Below are 17398 nucleotides of genomic sequence, written 5' to 3'. Positions count from 1 at the left end.
CGGGAATGATGAGCATCCATGAGAGTGGGAGGGGCGTCTGTGGAGAAGAGTTAATTCAGGCAGCAGTGGACTTCGCACCCCCTTTCCACCCTCCTCCAAGCCTGTGGAATCCTTTAATCAAGTTGGGTGCTGAAATTTCAGCTCTGAAATGCCGCCTTTGTGTTGGCATCCAGGCAGCCGCCCCAGAGTGCGGGGGTCACTTTCTTGGCCCCATTTTTCTAAATGGTCTCTTTGTTCCCTGCTGGGCTGCTCAGTATCAGATGTGATTAAAGGGAGATGGGGTTTGGGCGGGGAGGAGGGGAGTGTGTGTGGGGTTAACCCTTAGGGGATAGAGTGTAAGAGAAATGGGACAAAAGGGGTGCTTTTTCTCCGTCTCCCCATTCCCATTCTGTTCCTCTTCTGGGAGTCCCTTGCTACTCATCTGGCCAGGCAGGTCTGGGTTTTGACTACTCTGGAATGAAAAATCACCTGTCACCACTATTGGTTCTGTATTTTCTTAGGGTTTGGGTAGAGTCTCCAGAAACACTTGGCCCTTTCTCTCTTTACAAGTGGAGCTACTGGCCCGAACACATCAGAACCTAAGGGACACACACAGTCCAGGTCTTCTGACTTCTCGGGAGTCGTTTCCCCTCCTGCCATGTCATTCTCACGGATGCAGGGTCTTGGAGGTGGTGGTTTCATCTTTTGGATGTAGCCCCTCCTCCCTGCCCTGCCAGGTCCGTGTCCCTCATCCCACTGCCAGCAGGAGTTGTGAACAGACCAGGAATGGACAAGTCCTGCCTTTCAATGAAAGGGAAATGATGGGTTGTCAAAATTATGGCCATGTAAGGTTAGTACTGACTGATCCTTAACAAAATTCTACAATAGGTTATTACATATTTGAAAGCACTTAGAGGGGATCCAGGAACTAGCATAGGGTTTCTAAGAATCAATATTGCCAAATAAATCAGTTTCCTTTTTTATTTATTATTTTTTTTTTATGGTTACTAGTCCCATAAGGTGAGGGAATGCCAGAGAGGAGTGAATCTTGTTTTTGCCAAGGCATTGGGCAGACTCTGCTGGAGAAGTGAGCACTCCATGGTGATGAAATTAGTTTCAGAACCAAGCCAGTCTCTTTAAGAGTGGAGATGATAGAATTGATGATGGAGAGAGCTATTTAGTGGTGTACACAGGGTTGTGTCTTTTATTTGGACATTTATTAGTAACTTGAATGAGGATATTCAAGTTTGCAGATACATAAGGCTCCAAAGGACGGCTTAGTTCTAAAAGATTTAATATAGGTGGGGAAATGGATCAAATCCAACAAGGTGAAATCTGTTAAAGATCATTGCAATTCCTCCTTTTATCTACAACAAAGCAAAACATCAAAAACAACATATACAATATGGATGTATATATACGTATATGGATGATACAATATGGATATACATATACGTATGTGGATGATATAATTTTGCCACAGATATTGTGTAAATGAGCAGGGGTTTCATTTACCACCAAGCTTCATGGAAGCCAGTAGTTTTGGGGAAGTTGCTTGAAGAGCTTGCATGATGCAGCTTCCAGATGGAGTTTGACCACCCTGGGTGGACTAGGCTAGTTCTTGGCATCCCCCTCCCTCAGGTCCTGATTAGGTGGTAAGGGGCTGGAGACCCCAGATGGAAGGAAAGGAACTGCATCACTCCAGATTAGAAGCGCAAGTAGGGCCTGTAAACCACGGGCGGGTAGATGGTTAAGAGTGGAAGCTTTGGAGTCAGAGCTGGGTTCAGATTCTGGTGCTAGCGCTTCTTAGCATCAATCTCTCAAAGCTGCAGTTTCCCCATCTGGAAAGTGGGGATAATGATTGGACCTGCTCCCTCCTTGGCTTGAATGACATAAAATCCTTGGCAAAGCTGTTAACCAGGGAGCACTCAGTAAATGGTAGCTCTCACTGTTATTATGAGCTGGGTTTAAGGAAGAACTTCCAAGCATCAGAGCTGTTCATCAGTGGAGTGAGATGGTGAAGAGATTTCCCCTGTCCCTGGAGTTACGTGCTTGTGAGATGGAGTGGTTCCTGGCCCCTGAGTGCAGGCTGGAATTCTGCTGAGGAAGGAGCTCTTAGGGAGTAAGCACTTAAGGATTAAATTGCATGTCTGACATCCTTGGTTTAGGCTTGGACACAGGCAGCTGCTAGGAAGGCTCTGCTGACTTCTGGCATGGGCTAGTGTGTGTGTGCTGGGGGAGGTGGCAAGTAGTGGGGTTCGGCAAGAGGGCCCAGCCAACATCCTAAAGGATGGCCCCTGGCTGCAAAAAAGGTGCCAGACTCGACCCACCTCCCTTTGAAACACCTGTCCCTTGAATTCTTTGCAAACTCCCCTCTGCTGGGTAACCAGTGAGTTCCAGCTGAGCCAAGTTAGGGTGAGTGGGCCCCTGCCTTGTGGGGCACAGCTAGACTCAGGGAAAGCCCCCATCTGAGGCTTCCATCCCTGAACTCAGACTGACCCACTGCGGGTCACTTAGATGCCAGCTGTCCTAACCCACTCCATTGTCCCCGCTTTCTTAGCAGGGAGAGAGACCTTTGGATTATCTTTCCTTTGCATTCTACTCATAGCTACTCCAGAAAGCAGTTGAGAAAGCCCATATACAGGGACAAGAGACCAAGAGACAGGCCGGGTCAGGCCCCAAGCAGGTAACCGGAACCTTTATTATGTGGAGTGCTTAATGCAGAGTTAATAGGGGCTGGAGTGGCTAGGAGAGAGGACAGGGGAGAGGGGACTACTGAGATAAATAAGAGGGGACAGTAATGAGTTACATGTGGATTGTGGGGCTGCAGAACAGGAGAGTGGGGCAGATATAGCTACGTACTTTATTCAGATACCACTGGGAGGCAAAGGGCAAAAGGCAAGGGCAGAATGTATGTGTCAGGATTTTAGTGTCTTCAGCCTGTGGCCAGCAGCCTGGGTGCTGACCCTGTGTCTCTCCTCCTGGAGCCGAGGGTTTGGGCCTGAGCAGCTGTGACTCTCTGAGAAGCCCAGCGGCTGACAGAGCAGGGGCCACGGGGCTAATAAAGAGAGAGGGCTTGGCCAGGAGCCCAGGGAGGAAGGCTCTGTGAATTGTCTCTGAATCCTTTCCTGGAGCCCCTGCCTCACCTCCTGGGATGTGCCTCAAGGTCGGGAGGTTGCAGTGGAGGAGGACAAGGGGCTTTCTCGATTAGACAAAGAATGAGGTTATTGGCACGGAATTGGATCGGGGGGCTGCTGTGCCAACTCCTTCTTGCATTCAGGCGGGGAGGGGGCATTGAAATGATGAGAACTACGGAGTGCCCCCACAGCCCATGTTCCCCACGAGGCTGTTCAAAGCTGTCCTCAGCCCTCCAGTGGCAGAGATAGCCAGCTCCAGGCACTGGTGCAGGTCTCTGGGTGGCCTGGCTCTTAGGCACCGTGGCACAGGTGGCATGGGCATGGCAGATCCCCACTCTCCAGGAGAGAGAGAACAGGAGTGCACAAGAGCAGCAAGGCCTCCAATGCTCATTCAACCCCGGGCACTTCTCCCCTCCCCAGGGAGGGTGAGTGGGTCCTTCTCAGGTCCTGGGATAGAGGGTCATTCCTGGGGGGGAAAGGTGCAGCCCCTCATCTTTCAGTCTATGGGCAATAGTCAACCTCCTCCTCTGCCCAGCCTGTTAGCTCAGGGCTTTGCTGCTGGAGCCTGGATGGGGTGGGTGGGTCATCAGGGCAGTGAGCCAGACAAAGCCTTCCCTCAGCTGTCAGCCTCTGCAACCTCCTCCCCTACCACCACCAGGCCAGAGATGGGTGAGGAACAGGGCACACAGGCTGGGGGAAGGGACTCGGGACCCAGGAGGGGCCAGGCAGGGGGTGGTGGTGACAGGACCCCCTCTAAGGCCGGGACAGTGTCGTATACACCGGCTGCTCCCAGTGTGTGGGGCTGTGGGACTGGGGCCCTGAAGGGCTGGGGTCAGAGATGGCCGTGTAGAGAGGCCGCTGTGAGGGCCCCATGTAGGAGAAGGCCGAGTAGAGGCCAGAGGCCTGGCCCGAGTGGCCATAATAGGGTCCTGAGGGCTGATGGTCAGAGTAGTCAAACTGAGGGCGGGAGATGGAGGGGAAGGCTGAGCCATAGTGGGGCAGACTGAGGGAGGTGTAGGCGATCTGCGAGGTGGACGGCTGGTCAGTGTAGTGTGGGGGCCCCTGGGGCCCTGCGGTCTCTGTCTTCACCTGGGCTTTGGCATCCACACCTGGTGGTGAGACTGTGGGCAGAGCCACACCTGGCGGCTTAGAGATCCAGGCAGAGTGTCCACTGGCCACGGCCAGGGCGCTGCCCAGCCCGTAGCCAGCTGCTGAGTAGCTACCCACGTGGCCCGGGTGCCCGTTGGGTGGCAGGTACTGGTCCAACTCAGCCACATCAAAGGTCTCCATGTTGGACATTACCTCGTGGCTGATCTCACCGATGTCCACGTTGCCGAAGTCGATGTGAGGCTTCCCGCCCTCCCCCATGGAGCGCCCATCGCGCTTCGGGTCTGCCTTGCCCGACTGCAGCTCTGTCTTTGGGGTGGTTGGAGGTGTGGGTGGGCCATGGCTCTGGCCTGGGTGGGAGAGAGACAGAGAGAGAGCATGAGGGGGAAACAAGGTCAGAGGCAGGCGGGTATAAGAGGACTCTGACAGTTCACTTTCAGGCAGCAGGAAGGTGAGGTCTGATTGCTGCACTGACCTTGTAAGTTTCACGTGTTTTGGCAGCATGAGTCGCATCTGTTTGTATACTGGTCTTGGATTGGCTTCTAGTTGTTTATAAAATTCTTAAATCTTAGGGATGGGTCCGGCCTCCACCTTCTGTCCCCCACCTCCTGGAGAGGCCTGCTTCATTTTTAAAGACTTTTCCTATTGGCAAGTTCTACCTTGAATCAGCTTCCCTGCAGCTCCATTCTCCCTGCTGCTGTGGCTGCCCAGCTGCTGAACCCGGTGGTCAGGCCCCTAGCCTCTGTGCTCTGCCCACCCTCCTCCCCAAGCCTCTGCTGCGGCTGCCCTCCTCACTCTTGACTCATCGGTTTCACTTTTGCTGGCTTGCCGGTGCCTGTGCCCTGCCTGGGCCCCAAACAGTGTGCCCTGTCCCCTCCAGCCCCTCCCCTCCTCCCAAGCCTGTCCTGCTCTGCAGCCTCCTGACGCCCTCCGCTTGGCTTGTTGTCCTGCTCTTCCTGAGCTGATTCCCTCCTTGTTTGCGAGGGCACTTAGGAAACTAACTCTTGTACCTTTGTCTGTTCACGTCTCATTCACATATTCATTCAACAAACGGGGCACTGCTAAGTGCCAGGTGCTGGGGATACAAACATAAATAAAGCAAGTCCCTGTCCCCAAAAGATCAGTCTCAGGGGAGATCCAGAGCCCTACGCATGCCTAGAGTCAGAAGTGATGTGAAGACAGGCTATTCAAGGGCTTGGGAGACCAGAGGAAGCCACCTCTGCCCTGAGGGTTTTGGGGAAAGTCTCATCAAGGAAGGATGTCTGGAAAAGGTGGTTCTGCATGTGGTCCAGGGTCTTCTAGGGGGTGTGTGTGTGTGTGTCCCTGAGTCTTTGGAGGCGAAGAGTGCGTGTGTGGGAGGGATGGCTAACAGGCATCCCGTTGGAGAGAGAGCATATCGTGGCCTTAGCAGACCAGGCGCTCCTCGAGGGCAGGCCTGCACCACCTCCCTCAGACCAGAAGGCAGCACTGAGCCCTGCACTGGCAAGGGCTCCAGACTTGGAGAGAGCTGCCTGGGTTGCCAAATCCTGGTTCTGTCCCTGGGCAAATCCCCAGTCTTCTCTTAACCGGTTTCCTTACCAGTCAAGCAGAGATAATACCAAGCAGGTCAGACATTGCCTCCTTCTGGAAGCCTTTCTTGACAAGTCTGGTGGGGAGTTGGGCGTTTCTGAAGACCTGACTGGATGGACTGTCCAGTCCTCCCTGGAGGCCATGCTGCCTCTAGCTCTGACACGGGCTTCTTGTGCACTTGTTTCTTCCTGCACTTAACTCACTTGTTTTCATCCCTGCTCCCCTCTCTAGACTGTGGGGCTCTGTGGGCAGGGACCACGGGCTTCTCTGGTTGGTACCCTGGTGTTTATTCCAGTGCCTGGCACAAAGTAGGGCTCAGAATGTGTCTTCTGAAGGCAGAGCTCTGCTCACTGAGCAGTCCTGTGTACCGGTCTGTGTGCAGCACTCTCTGTATGTTAGCAATACCTGGGAGGCAGCTGTGGCACCAAGCAGAGGCCCTGGAGCCAAACCACTCTGGCCTAGATGTCAGCTGTGTGGTGGGTGACTCTCAGTCTCCTCATCAATGAAATGAGAGTCACCCGCCACATAGCTGAGATCTGGGCCCGAGCGGTTTGGCTCCCTCATCCCACTGTTCATGAGGATTGAATTAGTTAATGTACATAAGGCAATTAGCACAGTGCCTGGCACACAGTAGGTGCTCAATTAATGTTAGCTGCTGTTATCATTGATAAGAAATAAACAAGGCATCTCGTGTCTGGCTTCATCCATGACACATGGCTCAACGTCACATGCTATGTCTGCCCTGTCAGAGTGGGACGAGGGACAAGACGATGACTCCTGTCTTCCGTTTGCCCTTCCATTTCTCAAAACTGTCCTGTCCCCGCCTTTCCTTGTAATGGCCCCAGCCCTTCTTACCCCCTGGCCTCCACAGCCTCCTCAGCTGCCCGCTCTGCCCAGCAGTGGTGTGCCCTTGGGTCGGGCTTGGCCAGCACCATCTTGCCCACCCACCTCCCTGGGCCACTGCGCCCCATCCCCCCAGGCACCTGCACAGCCTGGCACCTCCCCCTGCCCGGGCAGTGGGGAGTACCAGGGTCTCATGCCACCCAGCCTTCTCTCTCTACCACCCAGGCTCCCCTGCCCCAGCTGTGTCCTCAGCACTCACCTGAGGGGTGCTCAGGGTTCCCATCTGACATTGGAGAGCCCTCTCCCGGGTGCCGGTGGTCCAGGTGGGCACTCTTGTAGTGGGCCTGGATGGCAGCAGCCCCGCCTTGCTCAGCCTCCCCGCCAGGGCACTCTGCCTCCCCCTGGGCTGCCTTCCCATTCTTCCTCCGCCTGGGCTGGTACTTGTAGTCCGGGTGATCCTTCTTATGCTGCATCCGGAGCCGCTCGGCCTCCTCAATGAAGGGGCGTTTGTCACTTTCGTTCAGCAGCCTGGGTGGGGCAGGAGAGAGGACAGCAGAGGGGCCAACGTGAGTGCCAGAGTGCCCCAGGCTGGCTTCCCTCTGAGTGTTGGTCCTGGAAAACAGGAGGGCAAGGCCTGGGGTGGGGCTGTGCCCTGTGGGTTATGGACTGGGAGATGTAAGGCCCCAATGAGGGCTGTGATCTCTCGGCCCCTGGGGGGTGAGAAGAGGGGTCATCTGCTGCTCCCGGCAGCCCCTGAGGAGGAGTTAGACATAGGAATAGAGGTTACAAGGGGCAGATGCCAGTTCCAGGAAAGGATAAAGTTTCTTATTGTCAAAGCTGTCTGCAAGTGGAATTGGCTGCCTCGTTAGAGGGTGAGCTCCCTGGGAGTGGAGGTGTGCAAACAGAAGCAGCATGGCTGGGAGAGGAGCCCTGTCTCTGCTACTTACTAGCTGTGTGTGTGATCTTGAGCAAGTGACTTCTCTGAGCCTGAAATTCATCACCAATAAAATGAGGATGATAATATCTGCTTCCCTGGGGGGTGGGATTGGCCAAAATAATGGTGTGAAGTGCTTTGCACTAGGGCCGGAAGGCGAGGGGAGCACTTTAAGAAACAGTCACTATTCAAGTGCTGCCTGGGCGTGTGGCTGGGTGGGAGGACCTAGAGGTGGGCCCCTCAACTCTGGAATACTGATTTTGTGAATTCCAGTGTGGTGCACCTAAGAGGCGGGGTGTGAGTTCTCTTCATTCTGTGTTAGGTGCTGCCTCCTGAGGGAGATCTATATCCTTGTCCGGGGGTGACAGAGGGCAGAGGAAGCTAGAATCTTTTCCCAGACCCTGGGACACTCCCCAAGACTAGTCCACAGAGGGAGAAAGCTCTGAAGCTGGTGGCCCTGCCCACTGACTCCAGCCTCAGGCTAGGGTTCGAGGGTGGAGCGGGTGTTCGGGGCTTGGCTGCCCCAGGTGAGGAGGGCAGGATGCAGGATCTTGCACAAGGGGCTGAGGGATGTTCCCAGAGTCACAGAGTCCAAGACCGAGGGATGTCTTGGTGGAAGCAGCCCTGACCCTCTGTCCAGAGGGCCTCCTTCTCTCTCCAGCTGCCCCACGCTCACACCCCAGTGGGTACCCTCTTCCCCCCAGTCAGCAAAAGGCCAGCCCTCCCTCCCCAGGCTGGGAGGGGGTGGTCATACCAGGCACCTCCTAGGGCGGCAGCATTCCTCTGCAGCTTAGCCTCCTGTCTGTCTGCTCCCCCCGCTGGCCCCAGCCCTAGCCCAGCCTTCTCCCAGGGTCCCTCCAACCCAGGCTCCATCGGGCTCAGCATACACATTCAGGAGGGAGACCTCAGGGTAGGACTCCGGGAGCTGGGGAGTGGGATGCAACGCCCTCTCTGACAGCTGAGATGGGGAGGAGTGGAGCAGGCCCCGAGGGTGTGGGGGACAACCACACAGAGGGGGAGCAGCTCAGGCATCGGGAGCGGGGGCCAGAGCAGAGGCTCCAGGATGGCTGGGGACACTGAGCTCACTCTTGCACCCCACCCTTCCCTGTACCCTTGCTCAGCTCAGCCAGCAATTAGCAAGAAAACGGCAGGGGCCACAGGGAGGGAAGATCCAACACTGGATCCCACTGTTGCCCCCCAGGCTAGTTCCCAGCAGCAGCCTAACCATGATAGAAACCTAATCCTGCCGCATGGCCACCGACCCCAGTCCTAAGCTCAGCTCCCTCCTTCACCAGCTGCAGGCAGCTAAGGCCACCTCCAGCCCCAGCCCCAGCTCTGCTCAGCATCCCTCACCCCAGACCTACCCTGCCTACCACTCACCCCAGCTCTAACTCCAAACTCAGTGCTCTTTTGCTCGTTCCCATCAGACTTCTTTTCTCCTGGTCTCCCAGGTTTGCAATGATGGAGGAGAGGGTAGGCTGGTTCCCCACCCAAACTGGAAGCCCCAGCTGGGGGACTCCCAAGGTGGGGCACTGATGCTGCTATATCTGTCCTTCTGCCATGCCAGTGGCATAAGAAGACTTTACCTGGGGAATGGCCTGTGGGACTTGGGGCAGGAAAGGCCAGGTGAGCCCTACCACATGGGAGAGGCTCTAGCCTGTGACTCCCTTTCCAGGTTTGGGGCTCTGGTTCTTTCCAGGCAGGTCAACCAATGCACAGCCACCACCCTGTGATCGACATCCAGTGGTCCTTCCCCAGATGGACATCAAAGGTTAGTGGGGCTGTCGGAGCTCACATGGCCACTTAGGACCTGGGCTATCGTGTGTGACCCCACATGCCTGGGGGCACCCCCAAGCCTCTCTGCATGTCCTTCTTTTTTCAGTTTTAGGACCCCGATTTTCCAGTTCTGCCTATCTAACCACCCCTAAGCAGGAGCTTGGGAAGGTTTCAGGAGAAGCCCCTGGAGCAACTGGCCAGCCCAGCCCACATCCAGATGTCCCTCAGGACTTCCACGGAGGGTCTAGGTGGCCATAGTTGTTGGCATAGCCCTTGACCCTCACCATTGTTCTGCTCCTTCTCAGTGTGGGGGCAGGTCCTCAGCAAGCAGTGCCTGCTTTCCTGATCGCCCTGGCCCCTGAGCTTGAGTGGTGGCCAGGGACAAGCCCTTCTGAAGAGAGCCCAGGCCCAGGATTCTGGGCCTGGGGAAATGGGTCAGGGACAACAGAGGGGTCAATCTTAAGCCCTTGGCAATGGGAGATGGTGGGAGAACAGGGGTCTGTCCCTGCTTTGACTCTTGGGCTTGAGCTGTGGTCTGGTCTCAGTCCCCAGGGTACACTCTGTTCACTGCCTGTCTCTCCTGCTTGTCTGTTTCTCATGTGCCAAAGGTGCTGACCCGGGGCGAGCCCCACCCAGATCTGGGTGGACCTTAGGCAGAGGAGCTAGCTTGGGTGGACCTTAGGCAGAGGAGCTAGCTGTGACCTTGGCTCTCAGGCAGAGCTGGACTGCTGGGTGCTGAAGGCTTGTGGGGGTGGTGAAGGGCACCAGCACTTCAAACACATGGCAAGGACGGGCTGGGGGCTGGATGGGAATCTCTTGATCCCTTGGGGAACCTCCTGCTCCTTCTACTACTCTAAGCCTTTGGCCCTCTAGACTCAACCTCCACTGTGCTGGGGCTAGTGAAAGGCAGGGCAGCAGGAGGGAGGCAGGCTCCTCCGACAGAGCCCAAGCTGTGCGGAACCCGGATGCGCCTTGCTCTTGCTCTCTTCTTCCTGCCTCCCCCATGAACTCCTGACCTCTCCCTAGAGTGAAGGGTGACTGGCCACTGTTGCCAGGGACAACATGGGGAAAGGCCTCTGGTAGAAGAGTAGGAGACCTGGATTCTGGCCCTGGGTCTGCTACCAACTGCCATGTGACCTTTGCGGTTCCTTTCCCTTTCTGGGCCTGCCTCCTGGGCAGTCTAGTGGGGATCAGGTGACCTCCGTGGGCTCGCATCTCCTGGAGACCAAGTTCTCACAGCTGCCCTGGACTCCTGGGCTTGGGTAGGGGGTCATGCTGCTCCACACATCCTGAGTTGGGGCTTAGCAGACTTCCTCCATGGGGGGATGTATTCCCCAGAGGTTTGGGCTCGTCCCAGGACCCTGGGACTCTGAGGGATTCAGAGCACGAAGGGGTGGCCAAGGTTTCCTCCCCGCCAGGGTGCTCAGCTCCAGCTCTGGGGCTGGGGAGAGGAGGTTGCTCAACATTGGGTGGGGCCCTGAGAAGGAAGATGGCGCCGAACTGGGAGAGGGAGGAAAGGAGAACGAGACCAGCTTGGTGGCTGTGGGACAGGGCAGGAGGGGAGGCCCCTTTCTGTGTGTCCCTGCCCTGGAGGATGAAGAAGCCCACAACTCAAGGGAGAGTGGGGTCAGGAAGGCCCAGAGAAGACTGCTGGGGTAGGATGAGATCCTGCAGCAGCAGACACATTTGTCCCTGGGCAGTTCTCCGTCCCTCATTCTTTCAAAGACTCCCCTCTGAATTCCTTATTTTCCTTGAACCTCCCCCAAGTTCTCTGTCTGGCTGCCTCAGTTTCCCTGCATCTGTAGCCAGGCCTTCAGTTCTTTTCCAAGCATTTCCCCGCATCCTCCTGACCACTGGAGACGGTGGCAGTGGCCCTCGAGTGTGCGTGTATGTGGGGAAGGAGCTGGTGAAGCCCGCGGTGTGGAGCGCCCCACCATCCCTCCTGCCCTCCCTAGCAAGCTTTGGGGAGGCCCACGGCCTGCCCGGGCAGAATTCCGACCGCAAGGGGGCGCCTTCCCGCCCGCGCCGGGCGGGCAGACCTGGCCTAGGCTGCTGCCGGTTCCCAGTTCCAGGTTCGGAACCCTAAGCGAGTACTTGTGGTGGAAGGGTGGGCACGGGCCCCACACCTGGCCTACCAGCCCCATCCAAGGAGGCGGCTGGCCCCAGAAGGCCCAAGCAGGCCCCGCGCTGGGGGGTAGGAGGCGGGCCGCCCAGTCTAGCCTGAATGCCCCGCAGCTAGCGGGCCGGCGGGGTGCTCACCTCCAGAGCTTGCCCAGCGTCTTGCTGAGCTCGGCGTTGTGCAGGTGCGGGTACTGGTCGGCCAGCTTCCTGCGCGCCGCCTGCGCCCACACCATGAAGGCGTTCATGGGCCGCTTGACGTGCGGCTTGCTCTTGCTGGCGCCGTTGACGCGCACGGGCATGGGCACCAGCGTCCAGTCGTAGCCGCTGAGCACCTGGCTGACGGCCTCACGGATGCACACCGGGAACTTGTCATCGTCTGCCTCACCGTCCTGCTGCTCCTTCTTGACCTTGCCCAGCTCGCCAGGCCCCGGGCTGGCTCGCAAGCCCGATCCGCCGCCGCCGCCGTCGGGCCCCAGCGAGGGCGCGCTACCTGGGGACAGGCAGCGGGGCTCCTCGGAGCCCACGGGGCTCAGCTCCACCTCCGACAGGTCCTGCTCCTCCGCCATGTCGCCCCCGGCCGCTGCCGCCTCGGCCACCTCCCCCGGGCCCGCCGCCGGGGTCCTCGCAAAGAGTCCAACGCCCACCTGGACAGAAGGGAGAACGCGATGGAGCGGCAGTCCGTGCAGCCCAAGGGCGGCGGGGATGGGAGCGGGCACAACCCCGAAGTGGCGGCCCTCACTGCTCCCGCTAAACCCACTGCTGCCGCCCGGGGCCGAGCACATGCCAGACCCCAGGTGGGTGCGTCCCGCCTCCGCGTCTTCCCACCACCTGGTCCCAACCGTCTCTTGGTGTGGGTGGGTTTTTGTTTTTTTTTTAACCTCCTTTTTTGGGTGGAGGTTTGTTGATGATAGGAATAAAAACGGACCCTTTTTATTCTGCACTAATCCCAGCCCCTGGAATTTCCCACCTTTCCTCTCACCTTTCCTTCTTCCCTCTGTCTGCCCCCACGGAGTCTAGAGGACCAGGTGGCGCTGGTGCGGGGGCGTCAGCCTCTGTCCACCCCACAGCAGGGTCCCAGGCCTGGGCCAGGCCGGGGAGGAGCAGCCTGCGCACTCACCTCCTCGGACCTCTCCTCCAGCCTGGGGCTCGTCCTGAGGAAGTGGAAAACCGTGTCCCAAGGTGTTCGGTCCAGCTCGGGGCTGGGGGGTGACGCTGGTGGGCAGGGAGGGAGGGGCTGGGGGCCCTGAGCCTCAGGCCACGGCCTCCTTAGGACGGAGCCTGAATCCTTACCACCAACCACCCTGGCCGGACAGCCCGAGACTGACTGAACGACTGAGCCGCTGCAGAGGGCTGGGGAAGGAAGGAGGGGGAGAGGGGGGAGGGGGAGAGGAGGGAGGGAAGGGCAGAAGGTGGAGCCTCCAGCGCTTTCCTTCATCCCCAACACTCAGGGCTCCTCCACCCGGCCCAGGCCCCCCCAGCTCCCTGCCCTGCTGCCTGGGCCCATCTCGCTTGGGCTCAACTTGGGCTTAGGGAGGCATAGGAGTGGGGTGGTCCGGCCAGGGAAGGAAGAGCGGGCTGTGGGCAGGGTCACAACCTGTTGCTTGGAGGAAAATTGGGCCCACTGGGGCCCCCAACCTCTGCCTCAGGTGGCAGGATGGGCATTTGGCAGGGACTAGGGAGAGAGGTAAAGTGGGGAAAGGTCTTGGGGACCTGGCTGGGTGCTGGCCTGCGCTGCTTCATTTGAGCAAAGCTGCTGAGTGCCTACTGTGTGCTGGGCGCCGGTGCCCGCCTGCCTGGCCCTGCCTCCTGCCCTCCCAGCTTGCCCTCTCTGCCCCAGCCTGTACAGCAGGAGAGAGGGCTCAGCACAGCCGCCCCAGCTCAGCCTGTGGTCCCTTTTCTTCAGATACCCAGCACCCGCAGGCACCGCCTGACTCAGGTGGAGACACAGATTGAAGTTCCCAGGAGGCCGGCGTGGGCCTGGGGGGGGGTCCTCTTTAAGTAGGTCCCAGAGGTGTTCTAAGGTCTTCCTTCCTGGGACACAACTGCCTTACATTGGGCTCACCCTCTCTTTGGGGAGAGTGGAGGAGTCCCCATCCTAGTTGGCAGTCCTGGTTGTCACGGAGTCCTCCACTCCCCCAGCTGGAGAAGGGGTGGGGTTGCCCTGCCTCCTTTTCCCTCCTAGCTGCCCCCTCCCCCCTCAGTGTTCTTCCCTGCCTCCTCCCCTGGTCTCTGGCCTCGCCTCTGCCTAGGCCTGTCCTGCAAAGGTCTCCTCTCAGCCGTAGGCAGCCCCACTTGGTGAGGAGGCAGGGGTGGGGTGTGCGTGGAGGGACAGACGCAGCCTGGGCCACGCTGGCGACCACGTGTGGTTCTGCGTCCCTCAGCAGCTAGGCAAGGCCCCAGGCCCACGCCCAGGGTCCTGTCTGGAGTGGGTCTGGCAAGGGGTCTGGGGAGCAAGGCCTGGTGCCTGGGAAAGGCCAAGGGGTGGGGGTGGGTGGCAGGACACAATGAGGTAGTCACACAAGGCAGAGCATGTTGGGGGTGGGGGGAGCGGACATTGGAACACACACACACGCACACATGCTCTCACATACACAACCGGCCAGACAATCGGGCCAGTGTGTCTGGGGCCTCGGAGCCCAGTGAATTAGGAGTTTGATAAGGGTTTTCTCTTTCTCTCGCTTGCCGGCCTTGGACAATCTCCCCCCAGTTTTCCTCGACGCCACCCCCGGCGCTGCCAGCCCTCCTCCCCCCGCCTCCCTTCTCTTCCCTGTGCCCAGACTCTTGTTCGGGGCCTTGAAACAGTGAGCTGTCTTTGTTCGAAATACAGGTGAACGGCAATCATGTGATTAACACACACACACATAAAAAGCTTTTTAACAGCGCCCGCCCAGCCTCAGAACCGCCCGGAGAGGAGCCGCCCTGGATGGACAGAGGGACGAGGGACGAGCATCCAGCCAGCGGAGTCCCGGCTGCCCTGCAGCCGCCTCCGACACCCGCTGCTGCCCGCCCGCTGCCCGCTTGCCTGGCCTCGGCCTCTCTCTCCCGGTGGGTCCCCATCCCTCCTTCTACCCCTTGGTTCCTCCTCTTCCAGGGAAGGCCCTCCCTGCTCCTGGCTGTGTCTGTGACTGCCTGGAGACCCCCTAGGGCAGGGAGGGGTGGCTGTGGAGGGAGAGGGCCTGAGGTTGGGAAGTGGGGTGTGGGGTCCCCTCTAGCTCTCTGCCTCCTCCCCACCCTCCTCGGCCCAGCTGTGCCAGGATGGGGGTGGGGGTCTGCAGAGAAGCTGTGCTAGACAGAGGGGCCCTCCCTCACTCCCTCCTTCCCTCTCCCCCCGCATCCCTGCGCAGACGCCGCCTTCTGCTCAGTGCTGTGCTAGGCTCTCTGCTGCAAGGTGCTGGGTGAGGCAGGTGGGCCTCCAGGGGCGTGGGCGAAGGGCTATCAGAGGACCAGGGCTATGTGTGTTGTGGGGGTCCCTTGCTGTGAACACATCCCTCCCCACCGTGCTGGCAACTGGGATCCCTCCATCCGTCCCAGGCTTGGGGACCCAGTTTTCTCCAGCAGGGAGGGTGAAAGCCCCACATTTATCCCTGGAGAGTGGGGGGTTTGCAGAGGGGGAGTGATCCCGGCTGAAGACACCTGGGCCTCTGCCCCGGGCTGACGGCTAGGAGGGCCCATGCCACCTTCTCTGCTTTCCCGGCTTGGCATGAAAGGGGTCCCTTCACCCCTCATTCCTGACTCTTCTCCAGGGATGCTCGTGCCTCCTTACCCTGCCCCCCAGTCAAATCTGTCCTGAGATAAGTTTGTCCCTGTCGATGGCGAGGTGTGGCGTCTGGGGGGCTTGCCTTCTCTCCTGAGTGCTTTTGCCCCGGCAGAGAGGGGCCCAAGCTTCCTTCTGTGGGCGGAGGGGGCCTTTCAGGAGAAACAGGGCTTTCCTGGCCCCAGACTGGCTGTGCTATGGCTGGTCCCAGGTTTACTCAGAAGATGGGTCCTGAGAGGAGGAAGGGCAAGGAATCTGTCTGTCACATGTGAAGCCCACTGATGCCACTGCCTGACAGAGCCACCTGGGGTCAGCAGTGACTGTTAACCCCTCAGCTCCTGAGTCCTCTTCCCTAGGGCACTGGTCCTGCTTTGTGGAAGGCTCGACCTGGGGTTCCCCACCCGGGGGCCCATGTCCCTTATCCGTCACTTGGGGTGATGTCACACTTCCTCCCTGCCTGTCCCCCTCCCCAGGACACACTGAGATGAAGGTCGGGAAATCTGCTGCTCACAGAGCCAGGGCTATGCAGTGGGGAGGGATAGTTCTGGTCAAGTTGAGCCACTGCCTCAGCCTCAGTTTCCCCACACAGCACAAGCCTCTCTTCCTGACTCACACAGAGGACAGTGCTGAAGATGGGACGAGGGGATGCAGGGAAAGCACCCAGCACCTGTAAGTGCCGTCTGGATGCAACCTGGGGGTCCTGGCTGTCCTCTCACCAGTTCTCCAGGCTGTGCGCCCTCCTGCCTCTCACGGGGCGCTGGCTCGAGACTGGGGCTGGGCTCGGTGATTCTCAGGCTGACCCCTCAGGTCCGGGTGGGGCTGAGATCCTGCCTTCCTCAGGAGCTCTCAGGCAGCTGCCTAGGGTTGGCTCTAGTTCTTGCTGCCCTTTAGAATTGCCTGTGGAGTTAAAAAAATACTGAAGCCCAGATCCTAAATTATTTTTTTGTTTTCCTTTCCAGATCAGACCTTAGGACTCAGACAGACTGGTTAATTCTAAATTTCTGGGGATGAGGTGCAGACAGGTTATCTGTTTCAAAGTTCCCTGGGAGGCCTTGCTCTCCCTCACAGGGGTCCCTGGGGCCTGGAGGCTGGGAGTGGCCCCCTGCCAGAGCCAGACTCGCCAGTGGGAGGGGAGTGGGTTTGGGCCCCCAGAGCTGGAGGCCAGGCCTGCAGGTTTTGCTGAGTTTCAGGGTGTGGCAGGAGAGGGGCTGTGTACTGGGGGGGGGGGGAGCGGAGGGCTGATGGGCATGGTTAGGGGTCAAGGGTCGAAACAGACAGAAACTACACTGGGAGTTTTAGCTCAGTCTGGGTGGGTCTACTGGGGCATGTGTAGGAGCTCCCCTGAACAGTTTCCAGGCCACCCCCACCTCTGCACTGTGTCATCCTCAGGCTGGGATGTAGTGGAAAGTGACCTGGAGTCAGGAAATCCTGCCACTGGTACCCAAGTGGCCTTGGGTGTATTATGCTATTAATCTCTCAGGACTTGGTTTTTGCATGTGTCAAATGTTGATGCTTTTATGTGCTCACTATATCCCCAAGTGGATGAGAGAGTTAAATAAGAACACACACACACACACACACACACACACACACACACACACACACACACACGCGCCCCTAGCATAGTAACTGCTCAATAAATGTTAGAGAAAATAATTCAGGTATGAGGCCAGTCCTGGGAGGTGTGAACAGCACCCAGTTCAGGTCAAGTGCACCAGTGTTTACTGAGCAGCCCTGTGGCCTCACCTTCAGGGGTTTATAATCTGCCTGTTGAATCCCAGCATCAGAGCAGGGTGGTGTGTGACAAGCTCCTCCCCCATGGCCTCCCCTGCAGCGCCCCCTTACCAGTGAGGGCGCCCCAGAGGGCCTGGCTCAGCTCTCAGGGCTCCTGGCATTTGACTTCGTCCTCCCAACAACCCAATGAGCAGGTGGTGTTGTTATTCTCATTCTAGGAGGGAAGCTAAGGCACAGCCATTCAGCAATGCTAGCTCATCCAGCCTGTGGTGGTAGGGTATGGCTTGGGACCTGTGGTGTACCCCCCAGCCCAGCGTCTGGCCACTTTGCTCTGTGGCCCCGATATCCAGGCACAGCCACAGGCCTGTGGCCTCCTTATCCTCCCTCACTGGGCCTGGCGCTGGCTCTGCCTCCCCCTGGAGTGTTGTCCCTCCCTCTGTGCCT

The 17398-nt window shown here is 58.4% G+C and overlaps 2 protein-coding genes across 2 annotated transcripts; one reads left to right on the top strand and one right to left on the bottom strand.

The window, feature by feature from the left end:
* Window positions 1-808: 808 nt before the first annotated feature.
* On the bottom strand, window positions 809-12721 carry SOX10 (SRY-box transcription factor 10). Its single transcript, XM_012741844.2, has 4 exons — window positions 12584-12721; window positions 11605-12110; window positions 6895-7163; window positions 809-4573 (listed from the first exon to the last, which is right to left on the bottom strand). Exons 2-4 carry the CDS (start codon window positions 12030-12032, stop codon window positions 3870-3872), a joined length of 1401 nt encoding a protein of 466 aa, XP_012597298.1. The 5' UTR covers window positions 12033-12110; window positions 12584-12721; the 3' UTR covers window positions 809-3869.
* A 2000-nt stretch (window positions 12722-14721) lies between these two features.
* Window positions 14722-16414, top strand: LOC105858597 (uncharacterized). Its single transcript, XM_012741848.3, is given in 6 exon segments — window positions 14722-14781; window positions 14784-15125; window positions 15127-15182; window positions 15184-15231; window positions 15233-15259; window positions 15261-16414. Coding segments are annotated over 6 exon segments (765 nt in total). The 3' UTR covers window positions 15493-16414.
* Window positions 16415-17398: the final 984 nt, after the last annotated feature.

Source organism: Microcebus murinus, chromosome 10 (assembly GCF_040939455.1).
Source record: "Microcebus murinus isolate Inina chromosome 10, M.murinus_Inina_mat1.0, whole genome shotgun sequence".
Classification (NCBI taxonomy): domain Eukaryota; kingdom Metazoa; phylum Chordata; class Mammalia; order Primates; family Cheirogaleidae; genus Microcebus; species Microcebus murinus.
The sequence above is the reverse complement of the archived record's forward strand: the minus strand, read 5'-3'. Positions and strand labels throughout refer to the sequence as shown.